At 55.3% G+C, this 17,451-nt stretch overlaps 1 protein-coding gene across 1 annotated transcript; it reads right to left on the bottom strand.

The window, feature by feature from the left end:
• Positions 1 to 337: 337 nt before the first annotated feature.
• Positions 338 to 15,538, bottom strand: ACVRL1 (activin A receptor like type 1). The gene is made up of 9 exons (XM_077838384.1): positions 15,472 to 15,538; positions 13,682 to 13,906; positions 12,797 to 13,011; positions 10,718 to 10,817; positions 9,789 to 9,935; positions 9,423 to 9,698; positions 8,604 to 8,801; positions 3,812 to 3,942; positions 338 to 472 (listed from the first exon to the last, which is right to left on the bottom strand). The coding sequence occupies exons 1-9, from the start codon at positions 15,536 to 15,538 to the stop codon at positions 338 to 340; spliced, it is 1,494 nt and encodes a 497-aa protein (XP_077694510.1).
• Positions 15,539 to 17,451: the final 1,913 nt, after the last annotated feature.

The raw sequence follows: 17,451 nt of genomic DNA, 5'->3' as shown, positions 1-17,451 counted from the left end.
TTTTTAATTAAAAAAAAACCCTCCAAAAAAACAACTCCGAGGACACTGCAGAGCGACTGCGAAAGACATGCCGGGGCAACTGGCAGCTGCTGAGTGGGGCTTTTCTGCAGCAGTCGGAATGGTCCCTGGGGAGTAGTGGCCAGTTAAAATCCTCCTTCCACAACGGGGCTGGACTTCGAGAGAAAAACCGGTTTGTTACACAGTCGCGCAAAGGCCTCCTCCCTGCACGCAGCATAAACTCAGTGTCCTTGAACCTCTTCGGCTTCTCTGCTGCTTCGGAGTCTGAGCAAGTGAATCAGAAACCCAATCCCAGCGCTCTCGGGCCTGCTCCCCGCAGTTAATAATCTTGTTTGGGTTTTTCTAGGGAGCTGCTCAGTTTCTTTAGTGTCTTTTTAATCCTCAGGGCTGTGAGCCGAGCAGAGGGGCTCTGGTACCAGCATTCCTTCATGACCTTAGCCAAGGCGGACAAAATCTGGGTGGGGCCGAGAGAGAGAGAGAAAATTACCATCAAATGAAAATAACTGAGATCCAGGGCCAGATCCTCCCTTGGTGTAAATCAGCAGTGTTTCATTGACTTCTGTGGAGCTACACCCAGTTACACCAGCAACAGATCTGGCTCCCAGATATTAACCAATGATCCCCCCAGCAGAATGCTGCTTTGTCTCTCCCTTTTGGCAGGCCCCATAGAGAAAAGTCACGAGCAAGAACGCTGAGCAGGAGAAGCCTGACCAGGTGGGTGAAGTAAGAGCTTTTCCTGGAAGCCTGTCATTCAAAAGCTGTAATATTTGGGCAACTTCTCTGACCCTCCATTTTCCCATCTGTGAAATGGGGATGATAAAATGTAGATGCCTTGTAGGAAGAGCTTTAAGTCTCCAGGCAAAAGGCCCCTCTATTGGCAAACACTTATGCACATGCTGGACACTAATACCATGAGTTAGACCCATGACTGCTTGCAGTAATAAAGTTAAAACCGTGTGTAAGTGTTTGCAGGATCCCCTCCTCATGGATCAGGTGAAGGCCATTTATTTAAAAATTGGAAGTCAAATCCTACAGAGGAAAATAGAGAGGCACACAAACTCTGGCAAGTCAAGTGTAAAAGTACAGTTAGACAGGTCAAAAAAGAATTTGAAGTGCAACCAGCAAACGACACAAAAGCTAAGAGCAATTTTTTTAAATACATCAGAAGCAGAAAGCCTGCCAAACAATCAGTGGGGCCACTGATCAAGGTGCTAAAGGAGTCCTCAAGGAAGGTATGGTCATTGTAGAGAAACTAAATGAATTGTTTGCATTGGTCTTCACTGCAGAGGACATGCAGGAGATTCCCACACCTGAGCCATTCTTATTAGGTGAGAAATGTGAGGAACTGTCCCAGATTGAGATGTCAATAGAGGAGGTTTTGGAACAAATTTATACATTCAACAGTAATAAGTCACCAGGACTAGATGGGATTCACCCAAGAGTTCTGAAGGAAGTCAGATATGAAACTGTGGGATGTAACCTAAAGCTCAAATCATCCTCTGTACCAGTTGATTGGAGGATACCTAATGTAATGCCGATTTTAAAAAAGGCTCCCGAGGTGTTCCTGGCAATTACAGACCAGTAAGCCTATCTTCAGTACTGGCAAATTGGTAGAAACTATAGTAAAGAACAGAATGATCAAACACATAGATGAACACAATATGCTGAGGAAGAGTCAACACGGCTTTTCTAAAGGGAAATCATGTCTCACCAATCTATTAGAATTCTTTGAGAAGGCCAATAAACACATGGACTAGGAGGATCCAGTGGATATAGTGTACTTGGACTTTCAGAAAACTTTTGACAAAGTCCCTCACCAAAGGCTCTTAAGCAAAGTAAGCTGTCATGGGATAAGAGGGAAGGTCCTCTCATGGTTCAGTAACTGGTTAAAAGATAGGAAACAAAGGGTAGGACTAAATGGCCAGTTTTCACAGTGCAGAGAGGCAAACAGTGGGGTTCCCAAGGATCTGTACTGATACCAATAATGTTCAACATATTCATAAATGATCTGGAAAAAGGAGTAAACAGTTAGGTGGCAAAGTCTGCAGACAATACAAAATTACTCAAGATAGTTAAGTCCAAAGCTGACTGGGAAAAGTTACAAAGGGATCTCACAAAACTGGGTGACTGGGCAACAAAATGGCAAATGAAATTCAGTGTTGATAAATGCAAAGTAATGCACATTGGAAAACACAATACTAACTACACATACAAAATGATGGGGTCTAATTTAGCTGTTACCACTCCAGTGGACAGTCTCTACGTAAAAGAATAAATGGACACAAATCAGACGTCAAGAATTATAACATTCAAAAACCAGTCGGAGAACACTTCAGTCTCTTTGGTCACTCGATTACAGACCTAAAAGTGGCAATTCTTCAACAAAGAAACTTCAAAAACAGACTCCAACTAGAGACTGCTGAATTGGAATTAATTTGCAAACTGGATACAATTAACTTAGGCTTGAATAAAGACTGGGAGTGGATGGGTCATTACACAAAGTAAAACTATTTCCCCATGTTTATTCCCCCCCTCGACCCCCCCCCCCACTGTTCCTCAGACATTCTTGTCAACTGCTGGAAATGGCCCACCTTGATTATCACTACAAAAGGTTCCCCCTCCCCTTCTCCTGCTGGTAATAGCTCACCTTATCTGATCACTCTCCTTACAGTGTGTATGGTAACGCCCACTGTTTCATGTTCTCTGTGTATATAAATCTCCCCACTGTATTTTCCACTGAATGCATCCGATGAAGTGAGCTGTAGCTCACAAAAGCTTATGCTCAAAGCAATTTGTTTAGTGCCACACTAAGGACTAAGGTGCCACAAGTCCTCCTTTTCTTTTTGCGGATACAGACTAACGCGGCTGCTGTTCTGAAACCACTCCAGAAAGAGATCTTGGAGTCATTGTGGATAGTTCTCTGAAAACATCCACTCAATGTGAAGCGACAGTCCAAAAAGCTAATAGAATATTAGGAACCATTAGGAAAGGGAGAGATAATAAGACAGAAAATATCACAAATCCACTATACAAATCCATGAGATGCCCACACCTTGAATACTGAGATCTGGTCACCCCATCTCAGAAAAGATATATTAAAATTGGAAAAAATATGGAGAAGGGCAACAAAAATGATGAGGGGGATGGAGCAGCTTCCGTATTAGGAGAGGTTAAAAACACTGCGGCTGTTCAGCTTGGAAAAGAGACAACCGGGGGGGGGGGGTATGATAAAGGTCTAAAAAACCATGACTGGTTCTGAGAAAGTGACTAGGGAAGTGTTATTTACTCCTTGACATAACATTAGACCCAGGAGTTATCCAATTAAATTAATAGGCAGCAGGTTTAAAGCAAACAGAAGGAAATACTTCTTCACACAGCACACAGTCAACCTGTGGAACTCATTGCCAGAGGATGTTGTGAAGGCCAAAAGTATTACTGGGTTCAGAAAAGAACTAGATCAGTTCATGGAGGACAGGTCCATCAATGGCTATTAGCCAAGATGGGCAGGGACACAGCCCCATGCTGCGGGTGTCCCTAAACCTCTGACTGCCAGAAGCTGGGACTGAACATCAGAGGATGGATCACTTGATAATTGCCGTGTTCTGTTCATTCCCTCTGAAGCACCTGGCACCGGCCACTGTCAGAAGACAGGATACTGGGCTGGATGGACCTTTGGTCTGACCGAGTCTGGCCATTCTCATGTTCTTATTTATGGATTTATGGGTTTAAATGGGGGCTGAGTTAGAGAAGAGTCACTCCACTGCAGTGGATCTGCGCCCGCTGCTGCACTTACCGCGTCAGAGTACAGCCGATTAGGGACACTGGGTGTCTGCTGGTCAGTGCAAACCACCTTCTTCATCTCCTCGAAGCTGGGGTCGCTTGGGACCATGTCAAAGAAAGGAGGCCTGTAGTCCTCCACTATCCCTGCCGGAAGAAGAGAGGGCAGCAGGTGAGGAAAGCTGGCGTGGTCACAGGGGCAGGCAGCAGGAACGGCCAGCGCCACGCACCAGTGACCGTAACTCACCAGCAGCCACAGGACACACAGCAGGAGCGTGCGCCACTCAGGCACGTGTGTGTGCGCACGTTTGCACCACTGCCCTCTGCTGGATGGACCTGGACCTGCCGAGTGCTTGTTGATAGGGAGATGAGCCCTGCTCCTAGCACCGGACTAGGGACGGGAAGGACGGACTCTCATTAATCCCATGTATTGTGGTGCCCGAGGCCCAGCCAAGACTGGGGCCCCTCGTGCTCGGTGGTGTGCGGCGTACAGACCGTCGTGTCTCTGGAGGAGCTGAAGCACGGGGTGAACTGCTCACACTGATGCCCACGGAAGTTTTGCCACTGATATCAGTGGGGCCAGGATTTCGCCCCAGGGGCCCTGTCCCCGTGCTCTCTGTACCGACAGTGGTATGTGTGGATGTGGCTGCAGAGCGCCACAGACCCTCCTCGTGGTACGGACATGTCCGGACCTGCACGGGCCGAGCCAGTCAACGGGGCACTAACACCAAGCTCTGCATCCTGGAGGGCACGAATCCTGACGGGGGCACGTAACGAGAGCAGGCATGGCACCGATGCGCAGCGCAACGGGATGTGCGACACGAACGTGCTCGCACCCCGGGCCCAGTGCTCGCACCCCGGTCCCAGAGCTCGCACCCCGGGCCCGGAGCTCGCACCTGGGGCCCGGAGCTCGCACCCCGGTCCCAGAGCTCGCACCTCGGGCCCGGAGCTCGCACCCCAGGCCCGGAGCTCGCACCCCGGGCCCGGAGCTCGCACCCCAGTCCCAGAGCTCGCACCCCGGGCCCGGAGCTCGCACCCCGGTCCCGGAGCTCGCACCCCGGGCCCGGAGCTCGCACCCCGGTCCCAGAGCTCGCACCTCGGGCCCGGAGCTCGCACCCCAGGCCCGGGGCTCGCACCCCGGGCCCGGAGCTCGCACCCCAGGCCCAGAGCTCGCACCCCGGGCCCAGAGCTCGCACCCCAGTCCCAGAGCTTGCACCCCAGGCCCAGTGCTCGCACCCCAGTCCCGGAGCTCGCACCCCAGGCTCAGTGCTCGCACCCCGGGCCCAGAGCTCGCACCCCAGGCCCAGAGCTCGCACCCTGGGCCCAGTTCTCACACCCCAGGCCCGGAGCTCGCACCCTGGTCCCAGAGCTCACACCCCGGGCCCGGAGCTCGCACCCTGGGCCCAGTTCTCACACCCCAGGCCCGGAGCTCGCACCCCGGGCCCAGAGCTCGCACCCCAGGCCCAGTGCTCACACCCCAGGCCCGGAGCTCGCACCCCAGGCCCAGAGCTCGCACCCCGGGCCCAGAGCTCGCACCCCAGTCCCAGAGCTCGCACCCCAGTCCCAGAGCTTGCACCCCAGGCCCAGTGCTCGCACCCCAGTCCCGGAGCTCGCACCCCAGGCTCAGTGCTCGCACCCCGGGCCCAGAGCTCGCACCCCAGGCCCAGAGCTCGCACCCTGGGCCCAGTTCTCACACCCCAGGCCCGGAGCTCGCACCCTGGTCCCAGAGCTCACACCCCGGGCCCGGAGCTCGCACCCTGGGCCCAGTTCTCACACCCCAGGCCCGGAGCTCGCACCCCGGGCCCAGAGCTCGCACCCCAGGCCCAGTGCTCACACCCCAGGCCCGGAGCTCGCACCCCAGGCCCGGAGCTCGCACCCCGGGCCCGGAGCTCGCACCCCAGGCCCGGAGCTCGCACCCTGGTCCCAAAGCTCACACCCCGGGCCCGGAGCTCGCACCCTGGGCCCAGTTCTCACATCCCAGGCCCGGAGCTCGCACCCCGGGCCCAGAGCTCGCACCCCAGTCCCAGAGCTTGCACCCCAGGCCCAGTGCTCGCACCCCAGTCCCGGAGCTCGCACCCCAGGCTCAGTGCTCGCACCCCGGGCCCAGAGCTCGCACCCCAGGCCCAGAGCTCGCACCCTGGGCCCAGTTCTCACACCCCAGGCCCGGAGCTCGCACCCTGGTCCCAGAGCTCACACCCCGGGCCCGGAGCTCGCACCCTGGGCCCAGTTCTCACACCCCAGGCCCGGAGCTCGCACCCCGGGCCCAGAGCTCGCACCCCAGGCCCAGTGCTCACACCCCAGGCCCGGAGCTCGCACCCCAGGCCCGGAGCTCGCACCCCGGGCCCGGAGCTCGCACCCCAGGCCCGGAGCTCGCACCCTGGTCCCAGAGCTCACACCCCGGGCCCGGAGCTCGCACCCTGGGCCCAGTTCTCACATCCCAGGCCCGGAGCTCGCACCCCGGGCCCAGAGCTCGCACCCCAGGCCCAGTGCTCACACCCCAGGCCCGGAGCTCGCACCCCAGGCCCGGAGCTCGCACCCCGGGCCCGGAGCTCGCACCCCAGGCCCGGAGCTCGCACGCTGTGGGAGCTGACCCACAAACGACACCGCCCTGACTCCAGATTCACGCTGGCGTAGCGCAGATCAGGTGCAGCCTGCGCTGGTTGCGTGGCCAAATCAGACCCTGGGTGGAGTCCTGCCTTGGCTCCCCAGTGCTGCAGAGGAGGATGCACCAAGCCTGTCGTCAACACCTCAGTGCTGCTCATAGGGAGGGGAACCCCCCACCCCGGGTCTCCCTCTGGAACTGGCTGCAGTTGCAGGAAACCAGGGGCCGTTCAGATCATCTGGGAACCTTGTCTTAGACGCAGCCCCCACCTAGTGGTGAATGGGAGGCCGGGCAGCCGCTCACCGCAGACCAGCCAGCAGCTGGCCCGGGCTAATCCATATTTAGTGCCTCCATATGTCTTTCTGCCAGAGATTTAACCCTTTTTGGCTGCCAAAGCCCTTCCAGTGTCCCATCAGCCCACTGCAGTGGGAAGTTCCTATCTGGCGCCTCCTGAGCCTCCGTCAAAAAGGGATCGGAAGCCTCGGGGCAGAGGGTGTATCCCCCACGTCACCCTGTGCCCCCCCCACCCCCCCCAGATTCAGTGCACAGTGGGGAGTTTCCCCTGCACTGAGCGTCTTCTGGGAGAGAGGCCTTCGGCCCCGCAAGGGTTAATGGGCGACCAAGGCAAGGGCACTGCTGGGTTAGTTAAGTGAAGTGTTTAATCTGAGAGTGCCTGGGAGCCGTAAATGAGATTAGCCCCGCCAGACTGCGCCTTGTGGGAGATGCCACCTTGCCCCCAACTTCCACCATTTAATGAACTTTCCTGCTGGTGAAAGGTGCCAGCTGGACACCTGAGAGACCGCAGGCCTCTGTGTGTCCACCTGGGTCAACCGTCCCCCTTGCCTGTGTCCCTTAGCCCTGCCCTGGAGGGAGAGATGGGCTCTGTGGCGCTCATCCAGGCCTGGGCCCGTCTGCTGAGGCCGCCACAATGAGTGTGTGTGTGTGTGTGTGTGTGTGGCGGGGGGCATTCCATTGCCAGGGATATGGACTGAAGACACCACTTCTGGGGCCAGGCTCACTCTCTGCGGAGCCCCAAGCTGCCAGAGGGCGAGAGGACCGTGCCTGGGGGATGTCCTAGCTGCAAAAGCTAAGCCCGCCCCCCCATTCTGACACGGCTACTACAGGGGGCGAATGGGGCAGGGGAGGTGAATTCCCAAAGCCCTGGAGAAGGAGTCTGCATCTGGCCCATCAGCTCTTTGGTGATTGCACAACTTCAGCCCCATTGCCCTCCCCCAAGAAGCATGCCCTCCCTGCCATTCCCATCCCACAACAGCTGCTTCTGCCCAAGGCCAGCACTGACCAACCCCTGGCTGTGACAGGCCATGGGGGAAATACCCTGGGTTAACCAGCCCATGATCCAGAGGAGCTGGAAGTCCCCTGGATGTGGCCAGGTTCCAAGCAGTCCTCTGATGCTGCTTGTTTTCTAATCAGTGTTGAGCAAACAAAGCGCTGATTGAGTCTAATGGGCCCTTTAATCAGGGAGCCGGGTGCTGACACTAGATTACAGTGTTTATAATTTACAGCTAATCTTCGGGCAAAAACCACCCAGAGCAGCCGAAAACCTTCATGGGAACAGCCCTGAGCAGCATTTATTTCTGCACTGGGAGCCTCGCTAACTCACGGGAGGATGCAGCTCTCACTCCAGCCTGCCACTCGCTCAGCCTCTCCGCTGCGGCTGCAGCCACAGGCTGTGCCAGGCTCCTAAACAGACTGATTTACCCCACTGCAAAACTCAGGACATGCAATATTGCCGACTTCCTGTGAAAACAGGCAGTCCCAGCCTCAGCCCGTCCAGTCAGAGCCCAGGTCTTTCTCTGCAGGTTAGGATGTATTATCTTTTGAGGTCGTACAAGGAGCCCCAGTCATGGCCCAGGAGACCAATGTGCTGGGTGCTGTACAAACAGAACGAGGAGGCTGTCTGTGCCCCAAAGAGCTCACAGTCTGGGTATAAGACAGTGAATATAGAAGGTTAGCAGAATAGATAGGACCCTCTCAGGTGTCTGTGGGCATCAAGATATTCTGTGCATATATACAGACGAGGGACCCCAAGGCAGTCTCTGGGTACTCTAAAAGGACAGACAGGTGTGTGCATATCTAAAGAGAAGGGTCCTTGTATCACATCCACATTTGTGGGTCTGTGCATGTGGTGAGAGAATTAGGAGCACTGCGTCTCACTGCCCAAAGCCCCCCCCCAATTGCCCCTTACCGTTAACAACTGTCCTCCGGGTGATCTCCCAGAGCACCAGACCATATGCCCAGATATCTGTCTGCTTATAGGATTCGAAGCAGTCGGTGCGGATTTGTTCGTCCAGGACCTCGGGGGCCATGTAGCGTTTGGTGCCAACCCGCGGGTTGTTCCCAATGTCCAGGTAGTCGCTGCCCTGGGAATGCATGACCGCCAGCCCTGAAAGGAAGCAGCATCCCGCAGGCTGAGATGGAGGACATGAGGGGGCCTGGGTTTTCACTCCTCTCTCTATGAGGGAATCTGGGCCTGGCAGAGTTTTCTGCTTACAGACCAGGGAAATCCATCTGGGATCAGTACAGCCTGTGTGTACCTCTGTCTCCCGTGGCGATTTGTTCTTTCTTTCCTTCCCTGGCTTATCCCATTTGCCTCCTTTCTGCTGATCACCGGGGCTCCGAAGGAGGGAGGGGGGGATATTTATTGTCACATGGGAACTGACACCTCCCGAAACACTACCATTTTGTTCTGGGGAAGAAAAAATACCCCGGAGTTGACCTCACTTGCATTTGGACCTGTGACTCCAGGGGATTAAATATTTAAGCCCCGATGAGCAGACCATCCCCTCCACTGGCAGAGGAAACAGCCTTTGCTTTCATCACCCCTTAGAGATGCACCGGCCCTTTCACCACAAGGAGCGCAGGTGAAAGGGAATCCAGACAGCGGTTAGGGGCAGATGGGACAAAGGTCCGAGATGGTCAGTTCCTCTGTTCCCCAAGCAAGATGACATGCAGAGCTGGGTTACAGCCCTGGCTCTGGCCCCGTAGATCGATCCCCCTTCCTCACCCAGGTCTGCGATGCAGCACTGCATGTTGTTCTTCACCAGGATGTTCCTGCTCTTCAGGTCCCGGTGCGCAATGGCTGGTTTCCCCTGGGTCCCGAAGATCTCCACGTGCAGGTGGACCAGGCCGCAGATGATGGAGCAGGCCAGCCTCAGGCAGGTCTGGGCGTCCAGCACTGTCCTCTGCAGGTAGTCATAGAGTGAGCCATTCTCGTGGTAGTGAGTGATGAGCCAGAGCTGGGTGCTAGAGTTCCTGGACGTCATGTCAGAGGCGATGAAGCCTAGAGGGGGACAAAGCAGAAGGGGCCATGGAACAGGGGGGCACCAGCAGGCCGGGCGCCACATAAACACCCTCGTGGGCTGCTACTCACCCAGGATATTGTCATGCCTGAGCAGCACCGTGTTGTAGATCTCCGTCTCACGGAACCACGACTGCTCATCCCGGGAGGAGAAGATCTTCACGGCCACGTTTTCCCCATGCCAGACGCCACGCCACACCTCCCCGTAGCGCCCTTTCCCTGCCATGACACGGACACGGCGTCACGCTCCCCTGCTAGTGCTGAGCGAACCCTGGCGACAGGCTCAGGTGGGGCACCCCTGCCCCACCTCAGCCACTCCTAGGCTAAGGTTTTATGTTCTTTGTGGATCAGTGACTAGAGGCAAGCTGGTTCCATGGCTGAGCCAGTGCACTGCACCCTCTGACAGCCACTGGGCAACCCAGCAGCCTCAGGCCGTCAGAGAATGAACCTCGTCACCAGCAAATTGCCAGAACCTTTCTTTGGCTTCATAGGGTCTAGCCTGGCCCACTAGGGGCTAGGACAGCTGACTTCATGCCCAGGCCTGGCATATACAGTCATGGGGATAAGCTGGGTACCTCAGTGCCCAGGCCTGTCTGCTAATGGAAAGGCCAGGTCCCGCAGGGCCAGGTCTGGTCTGTAGGGCTGGGGGTCAGGCCAGGTCCCTCAGGGCCAGAGCCCAACCCATCGGATATCAGGGATTAGGGGTTAGGAAGAGCCCAGCTCCAGCCCAATACCTGCTTGTCCTTCCCCCTCCCTCCCCCCATACTAAGCATCTCCAGAGGGCCCTGGGCTAGCAGGTGGGTAACAGAGACGGCCTTAACCAGAGTCCAAAGTTTGCCCCGGGGGTCAGGATTCATGGTCTCATCTCCAGCTGCTCCCGGGAGGGCAGCTTGGGGCACGCCGGGCTCCCTGGCTGAAGGAACCAGGTGGCAGCCGAGCCAGGGGGACCCTCCTTCACTGCGTGCAGGTGCCAGAGGCGGGCGCGGTGGCGGGTTTCCTACCTACGCATTCCACCAGCGTGATCTGCCGGGCTACAGTTCTTTGAACAAGAAAGGGCAGCCCGGAGCCGCTGCCCGTCGTGCAGTCCTCGCTCAGCAGGCCCTGAGGGAGAGGTCACTGGCGGTCAGTCACCGAGGGCGCAGCACGGCTCGTGGCACAGTAGCCCCTCAAGCCACGTTAGATCCCTCCACTTGCTCACTCCACCCCTTCGGCGACCATGGCATGCGGGCACGGGCAACGTTGAGGTAGCGGGGTGCACAAGGGTGGTGAGGCTGCCTAGTGGCGATCTGGGTCTAGAGATGGGGCATATGGGCACAGTGATGGGGGCAGATGGAGTGAATTTATGGATTTTGGGTGTGGATTGGTGCATCGCTGTCCAAAAATGTAGTATTCAGTCTGTTTATATGGAATATGGGAATTGGGTGAGGAGCCATTTTAGCATATGTATGACTGATTAAAGGACAAATTTTAAGTAGAACTGTATCCTAAACTGCTTTATGGTGTTGTACCTAAACATTGTATTTCAATGGGGGATTCAACTTCCTTTATAGAACAGAACAGACTCCTGAAACTCTTACCAGCCCACAAAAGTGGTCCATAGTCATGCAACTAGTCCTATTGCCTTCAATGCGATTGATCAAATGATTAAGGGTTTACAGGATTAGGTTCCAAGTTTGTAAATTGTTCTGGATGAAGCGGACAATGCCTGGGCTGTCAGATCAGAAGGGGTGTCATTCGAATAGAGGTGGGCAGATATGTGATACGTCTTAGCTCCGTTGCTAAGATGAGGCACATATGATCAGCAAAGTTCTTGGCAGATTCCTGAGGCAGCTGGTTTAAGGCTGTCAATGTCCGGCATTATCATCTTCACTTATAGTTCTCTCACCCACAAAGCTGGAAAAGGAGGCATTTGTTTTCTTTGTTTTGCTGCTCCAGTTCCAGGTAACAAAATGCATGTTAGACTAGTTTGGCTGCAAAGAAGAATTCTGTGTACACTGGGGACAACACCTGATTCTGGTCAGGCTGCAGAACTGGGCTGACATCAGAATCCAAACATCCGCTGGTCAGGGCATGCAGAGGCATTGCTCTAATGATTTGGACTTGATGTGATGCAGTATGGATGTGTAGTGGGATGGCTGCCCCACTCCAGGAGAGCAGGGGTTAAAAGCAGCCCTTGTTAAGGCCTAAGTAGGTACTGGGGCTGCAGAGGTGCAGCCCGGTGATGGGCAGAGGCAGCTGATCCATCCCTCTTGCCAGTGATGAGTGTCCATGACAGACTGCCGTCTGCCCCAGAGAAAGGAGGCAGTAGCCATTGAGGCAAGATGGGCATAGGGAGAGGGGGTTCCCCTGGGAGGGGAGACCCAGAGTATGGGGGCAGTGCTGTGGGCAGAACCCCAAGGTAAAGGGCACCGTGGCCCGGGAGGGACATGGGGGACTGAGGTAGGAGAGACACCGGCCAGCAGGGGGCACTCCGAGTGCTGGAATTGAGCTAATTCCCAGACAACCAGCAGGAGGCGCCGTGCCGGTGAGTCAGTGGCCTGCTAGAGGATGTCACGGATAATTCAGACCAATGGGGAGCAACAGAATAAAAACCACTGTTTAAACACCTTCTGTCTGCCCCACCCCTCCCCTCTTGAGGACTCCTGACCAAGGTAACAGCACAATACATACGCTAACAAACTTAAACAAAGCCGTTTGTTAACATCTATATTGTGCTGTTAAAGCCATTTAAAGAACGACTGTCCTCTCTAGCCCGTTCTGCTCCTTTAAGGAGCGGTGCGCAGTCCCACCTCCCCTCCGGAGGAGCGGGCAAGCCCCAAGGTTTCCAGTACCCCAGACAGCTGAAAATCTCCTGCTGGCACTGCCTACTGGAGGGTACGGCCCTACTTGCACTTCTGAATGTTGTATCCTCTTAGTTAGGGAGAGAGCCCTTGACCGTGACACAGAGATGGGCTCTGGCCGCAAAGTTCGGGTTTGGATCCAACCTCTCCAGAATTCTGGGGCATTTGGATCTGGGGGGTTTGTGGGGTGGGAGCCTGTCTGTGGTCATCTCCATTTCAGGCTGTTCAAGGCTCACTCACCTCTAAGGTGCTGTCTCCAACCATGGAGGCTTTCAGCATGATGTCTGTGTCCCCCAAGTCATCATGTCTGATGAGAAGCCGGTTCCTGCGGTGCTGAGCCAGCTTCCAGAAGGAGAGCGTGACGAGCGTGGCGAGCACGAGGAGGGCCAGCACGGGGACGAGGACCATCAGGAGAAGGTTCCTCAGAGAGGCAGGTTCTTCGGGCTGCTCCTGGCCTGAGGGGAAGAAAAGGACCAGCTGTGGGGGAGTCCCGGGGCAAATGCAGTATGCCTGGAGTCAGAGCAGGGGTCAAGTCTGGACGGAACAGACACTGGGGTCTGCAGCTTGGTTTCTGTGCTCCTGTGCTGGGACAGGGAGGGGGCTTCAAGCCACCTTTCTCTTTCTCATATTCTAGAGCCATGCAGGGCCATGGTATAAGTTAGAGCAGCCGCGGGGCTGCTAGGAGCCTTCCTCTCCGCGGGTGTGAAAGGGCCAGCCCTACTCCCCAGCAGCCCTGAGCAATTCAGGGGCAGCAGGCAGAGAGTCCCAGAGTCCCAGTTGTCTGGAGAGCGGACAGCAAATATCACCCCAGTTCCTGCTGACAGCTCTCCTCCCACTGAAGGAGGGGGGCAGAGTCTGCTGGGCTCCAGTGAGCACATGCTGATGTTGGGGCAGGGATGCAGCAGCCCAGGGCTTGAGCTCGGGGCTGGGAGGCACCTGAGCTGAAGGGCAAGGCCAGAGGGGCACCAGGGCTGCCTCAGGGTGATTTCCGGGGAAATTCCTGACTCCCCAAAGGCTGTCGGGGGGTACCCCAAGGCAGGGGGTGGGAGCCTGGGACAAACTGCCAGAGAGGGGAGCCCCCTGCACCCAGACACACCAGGGACCCAGGACACGGCTGGGCTGTACCTTTCAGGAAGACACTGATGTTCTCATTGCACATGCTGGAGCTGCAGCAGCTCATGGTGTATTCTGCCATGGCTGCAATCTGGCAGCGCTCCAGGATATGAGAACTCAGGCAGCCCTTGCCCTGGGTGGCCTTCCCGTTCTCCAGGTGTTTGCTCACAAAACACATCTTCCCCAAGCAGGTGGCATTTTCACACTCCTGCGAGTCACAGGCGCACATCAGCTCCTCTGTGGGACACAAACGAGACAGCACGTTCACAGACGGAGCCAAGCCGGGCTGGGCCCACAGGACTCTCCCCACATTACATCCGCCGCTCCCCGAATGTCATGGGAGGACTCTGAGTGGGCTGGGAGACAGGTCATTAGTAAACGCTGGGGGACACAAACCAGCTTCTTGTAACAGCGAGTCTCACATTGCTGAGGGTTGGCTAGTCGAGGCCGGGCCATGCAGGCCAGATTTTCAAAGAAGCCAGCACACTGAGGGCAGGTCGAATGCTGGGCAGTTCTTAAGAGTGACCCCAGTTCTAGGTGCTGATCACCAGAAAATCTGCCCCTGAGATCTTCTGAAAATCCAGGCTCAGACTGGTAGATAAATAGCTAAATAAATAGCTAGATAAATGTGATGGATAGATGAGAAAGAATTTGGGGATGGGATCAAACCAGGATATTTGTCTCTGGGGCTTTAACTTCAGGAAGGTCAGGGTTTTTTGATCCAGCTGTTTTTGTTCATCCCATTGCAATTTCACTTCTGGGTTTGGACTCTGAGCCCCACTCAGGGGAATTTGGATCTGGCATTTGGATCTTGATCCTGTCTCTAAACCTGGGCCCTAAGGTTATGCCTGGAACCCGCACCCCAGAATCTAGGCTTGGGCCAATCATCATCATTAAGGCGTCCCCAAGGTGGGAGCAAAGTTGAGACCCGAACCGGGACTTCACCATTTTGGGGTGTTTTGGCTCATCAGAGTCAGGCTGGAGCTGCAAGCTCTGATCCTGAGCAAGGTTTCAGGTCTGAAGCCCCAGTGCCCTGGGTAGGCTGTGGTCGGGATCTGGCCTGTTTCACAGCCTGGGCTCATCTCTAATGCGAACCCTCCAGTGTCTCACTCTGCACAGAGCTCTCTCACCTGGACTCTCCCATGGTGCTGGCCCTAACAACAGGGCCTCAAATAGCTCCTCCTTGCTTCAGCCCTGGGTAGCTGTGAGCAGGGTGAAGAAGATACCCCCGGGTTGGGGCTGAGCAGTGGCGGAGATGAACACTATCCCCAGCAGACTGGGATAACTGGAGGGGGTGAGGACACTGTGAGAGCTGCCCAGTTAATAGCCCAAGACAGCATCTCCATCACTCAGGAGCCCACCCTAGGGAAAAGCTCAAGGTATTGAAGGAATACTCCCTGCATCCCATCTCTCATTTCATGTCTCCAGCCCTTTCCATCCAATGATCTCAAAGCACGTTATGAACCATAGTGAACTAACCCTGGGCGGGAGGTCAGCGACATGTGAGGAGAAACAACAAGCCCAAGGTCACATGGCCAGTCACCAGTACAGCGGGAATAAAACCCAGGAATCCTGACTCCCAGCTCCTTCCTCTGGCCTCTAGGCCGTGCTGCTTCCCCAGGCAGACACACGGGGTATGAGTTAATTGCCTGGGATGGTGACTTATTTTGAGAGGTGAGTAAATAAATAAACCTCCAAATCTCCTGCCCTTTATTTCAGTTTCCTGCATGCCACAGAAAGAAACAGCCGTGCTCTGGGACCACTGCACTGTCATTAGTCACTCCGGCTATTCTGCTACCTACCAGCTGGAAAGCTCCTTGGGACAGTCAGAACAGCCAGGAGAAAGCTCCCGATGGCTCCTTGCAGCATTTTCTCTGGAGAAAACAGAATGGATGAATAGCGCAGTCTCACAATTCTGCAGCCTCTTTCACCTGGAGGCTCCGAAAGCACTTCGCAAATGCAAATGATATTATTATCATGCAGCTTCATTGTATATAGGGGGTCATTTCATGCATCCCTGAAATGCAGCCACATCTGGGCTGGAATGGGTCAGCTACTTACCAGTCGCTCAGCAAAGCTACACAATGGCTTTCGAGAGGAAATAAAGGATTCTGTAGTCAACTGAAATTGCCGGGGCGGGGAGGGGGGGGCAGGATGTAGGTAGGTAGGATGGAATTATCCAGAGTGGAACTTGGCCAGGATATCACAGTTACCACCTCTTCCTGAGAGCGATTCCAGGAGATCTTTACGACACACAACTGCATGAAAACCCATTCCAGCTAAACCCAGCCTCCAGAAGCTCTGTCCGCATTGGTAATGCGTGTCAATACAAACTCTGCACTGATTGACAGCAGTCCACTTGTATACAGAAGGGCAGCAGACAGGAATAGGGTAGTAGACCTTTACATGTTTTGAGCAGCCGTGTGGTTGTCGCTAGGTCTGGCACGTGTGTAGTAAGCATGGTTCCCTACTTGTGACCCAGCTGTGTCCCCGCGGTGCCTTCATGTTCTGTTGTCATGTGAAGAGCAAGAGACAGACCGATCAGCCTCTTTTCACTCCAGCACTGAGTGCGGCTGCGCTTCCTCCCCCCGGGAAAGCTACGCCAGAGCGCTGCGCAGCCTGCAGGCCTCCCTGCCGCTGACATGCTGCGGCCATCTCTGGAGGGGAGCACCGCACCCAACTTGCACCAGCAAAGCTCCAGTTTTAAAACGGGGAGCCAAGAAGTTCCACGCGACCGGATCACTACCACAGTGGGGGCAGTGTCGGCGGCAGGAACTAAGGGGGACCTAGGAAGTTCAAAGGGGAGCCAGGTAGTAACAGACGTAACGGGATGCAGTGGGGCCAAAGCAGGGCAGTGCAGCTAGCGGGAGTTACCTAGGTCTAAGCGACAGGTTGCACAGGATCAAAGAGCAATGGCTCTGAAAGGCCTGACGAAGATGGGCTCACCTTCCCCTCCCCCAGGCTCCCCCGATTGCTGCTGGGTGCCCTGCACCTCTCTTCTGTGCATCAAAGTCAGAGCTTCTAAGGCCAGAAGGGACCCCCAGACCCCTAGGCTGACCTGCATATCGGGCCATGAAACCCCACCCAGTGACCTCGGTACTGAGCCCAGTAATCTGTACTAGACAAAAGGAGACCAAAGGGTGGTGTGACACAGGCAGGGAAATACGGGGGCTCATGGCAATGGCAAGGAGCTGATCTGGTGTGATGTACAGCTCCATGGGCCTGCTCCGAAGTATCCTTCGGGCCAGCTGTGCTTTATGGAGACTCACGGACTGGGTCCTCCAGTGGGCTTTGGTATCAGGCTTATCAGTGATACAAATACACTTGTCACAGGCAGCCAAAAGTTTCCAGCTGCTCCAATGGAGAGGGAGGGCTTTTTGTTTTTTAAATTCTTCCTTGTAAAAAGGAAATTCTTGCCAAACTAAACATGATGAAGACTTGACCTCACCACTGTCCCCAAGCTTTCCAGACCCACTTCCTCCCCACCGTGCAGCCGTCTCCTTTGCTTCTGGATCCCTTTCTAAATGGACGAGCCCCTGGGTCCTGGGAGCCCAGGGTTCTCCACCCACCTCCGTCTGTGATTTCTACATAAACAGGCTGATGGCTCCGTTTCCTGCAATTCACGGAGCCCTGCCCATTGCCCGCCGCTTAAGCCAGAACAGGAATCAAGATTGTTTAGATTCTGGCCTTGATGGGAAAGGGGAGTCACGCAAACACACACAGCTCCAAGCCGCACAAACAGATATCAGCTCCGTGGCTCCAGCCATAGGGCAGCCTCGCAG

The sequence above is a fragment of the Eretmochelys imbricata genome, chromosome 20, assembly GCF_965152235.1.
Source record: "Eretmochelys imbricata isolate rEreImb1 chromosome 20, rEreImb1.hap1, whole genome shotgun sequence".
Taxonomy (NCBI): domain Eukaryota; kingdom Metazoa; phylum Chordata; order Testudines; family Cheloniidae; genus Eretmochelys; species Eretmochelys imbricata.
Note: the sequence above shows the minus strand (reverse complement) of the source record. Positions and strands in the feature narration are given on the sequence as shown.

What these genes read in the sequence shown, in the direction of transcription:
- ACVRL1 (XM_077838384.1), bottom strand. Translation starts at nt 15,538, where the DNA reads ATGCTGCAAGGAGCCATCGGGAGCTTTCTCCTGGCTGTTCTGACTGTC. An exon ending in CAGGCATGACAATATCCTGG is followed by an intron (nt 9,699 to 9,788) that starts GTGAGTAGCAGC and finishes GTCCCCCTCTAG; the next exon opens with GCTTCATCGCCTCTGACATG. An exon ending in CCGGAGGACAGTTGTTAACG is followed by an intron (nt 3,943 to 8,603) that starts GTAAGGGGCAAT and finishes TTCTTCCGGCAG; the next exon opens with GGATAGTGGAGGACTACAGG.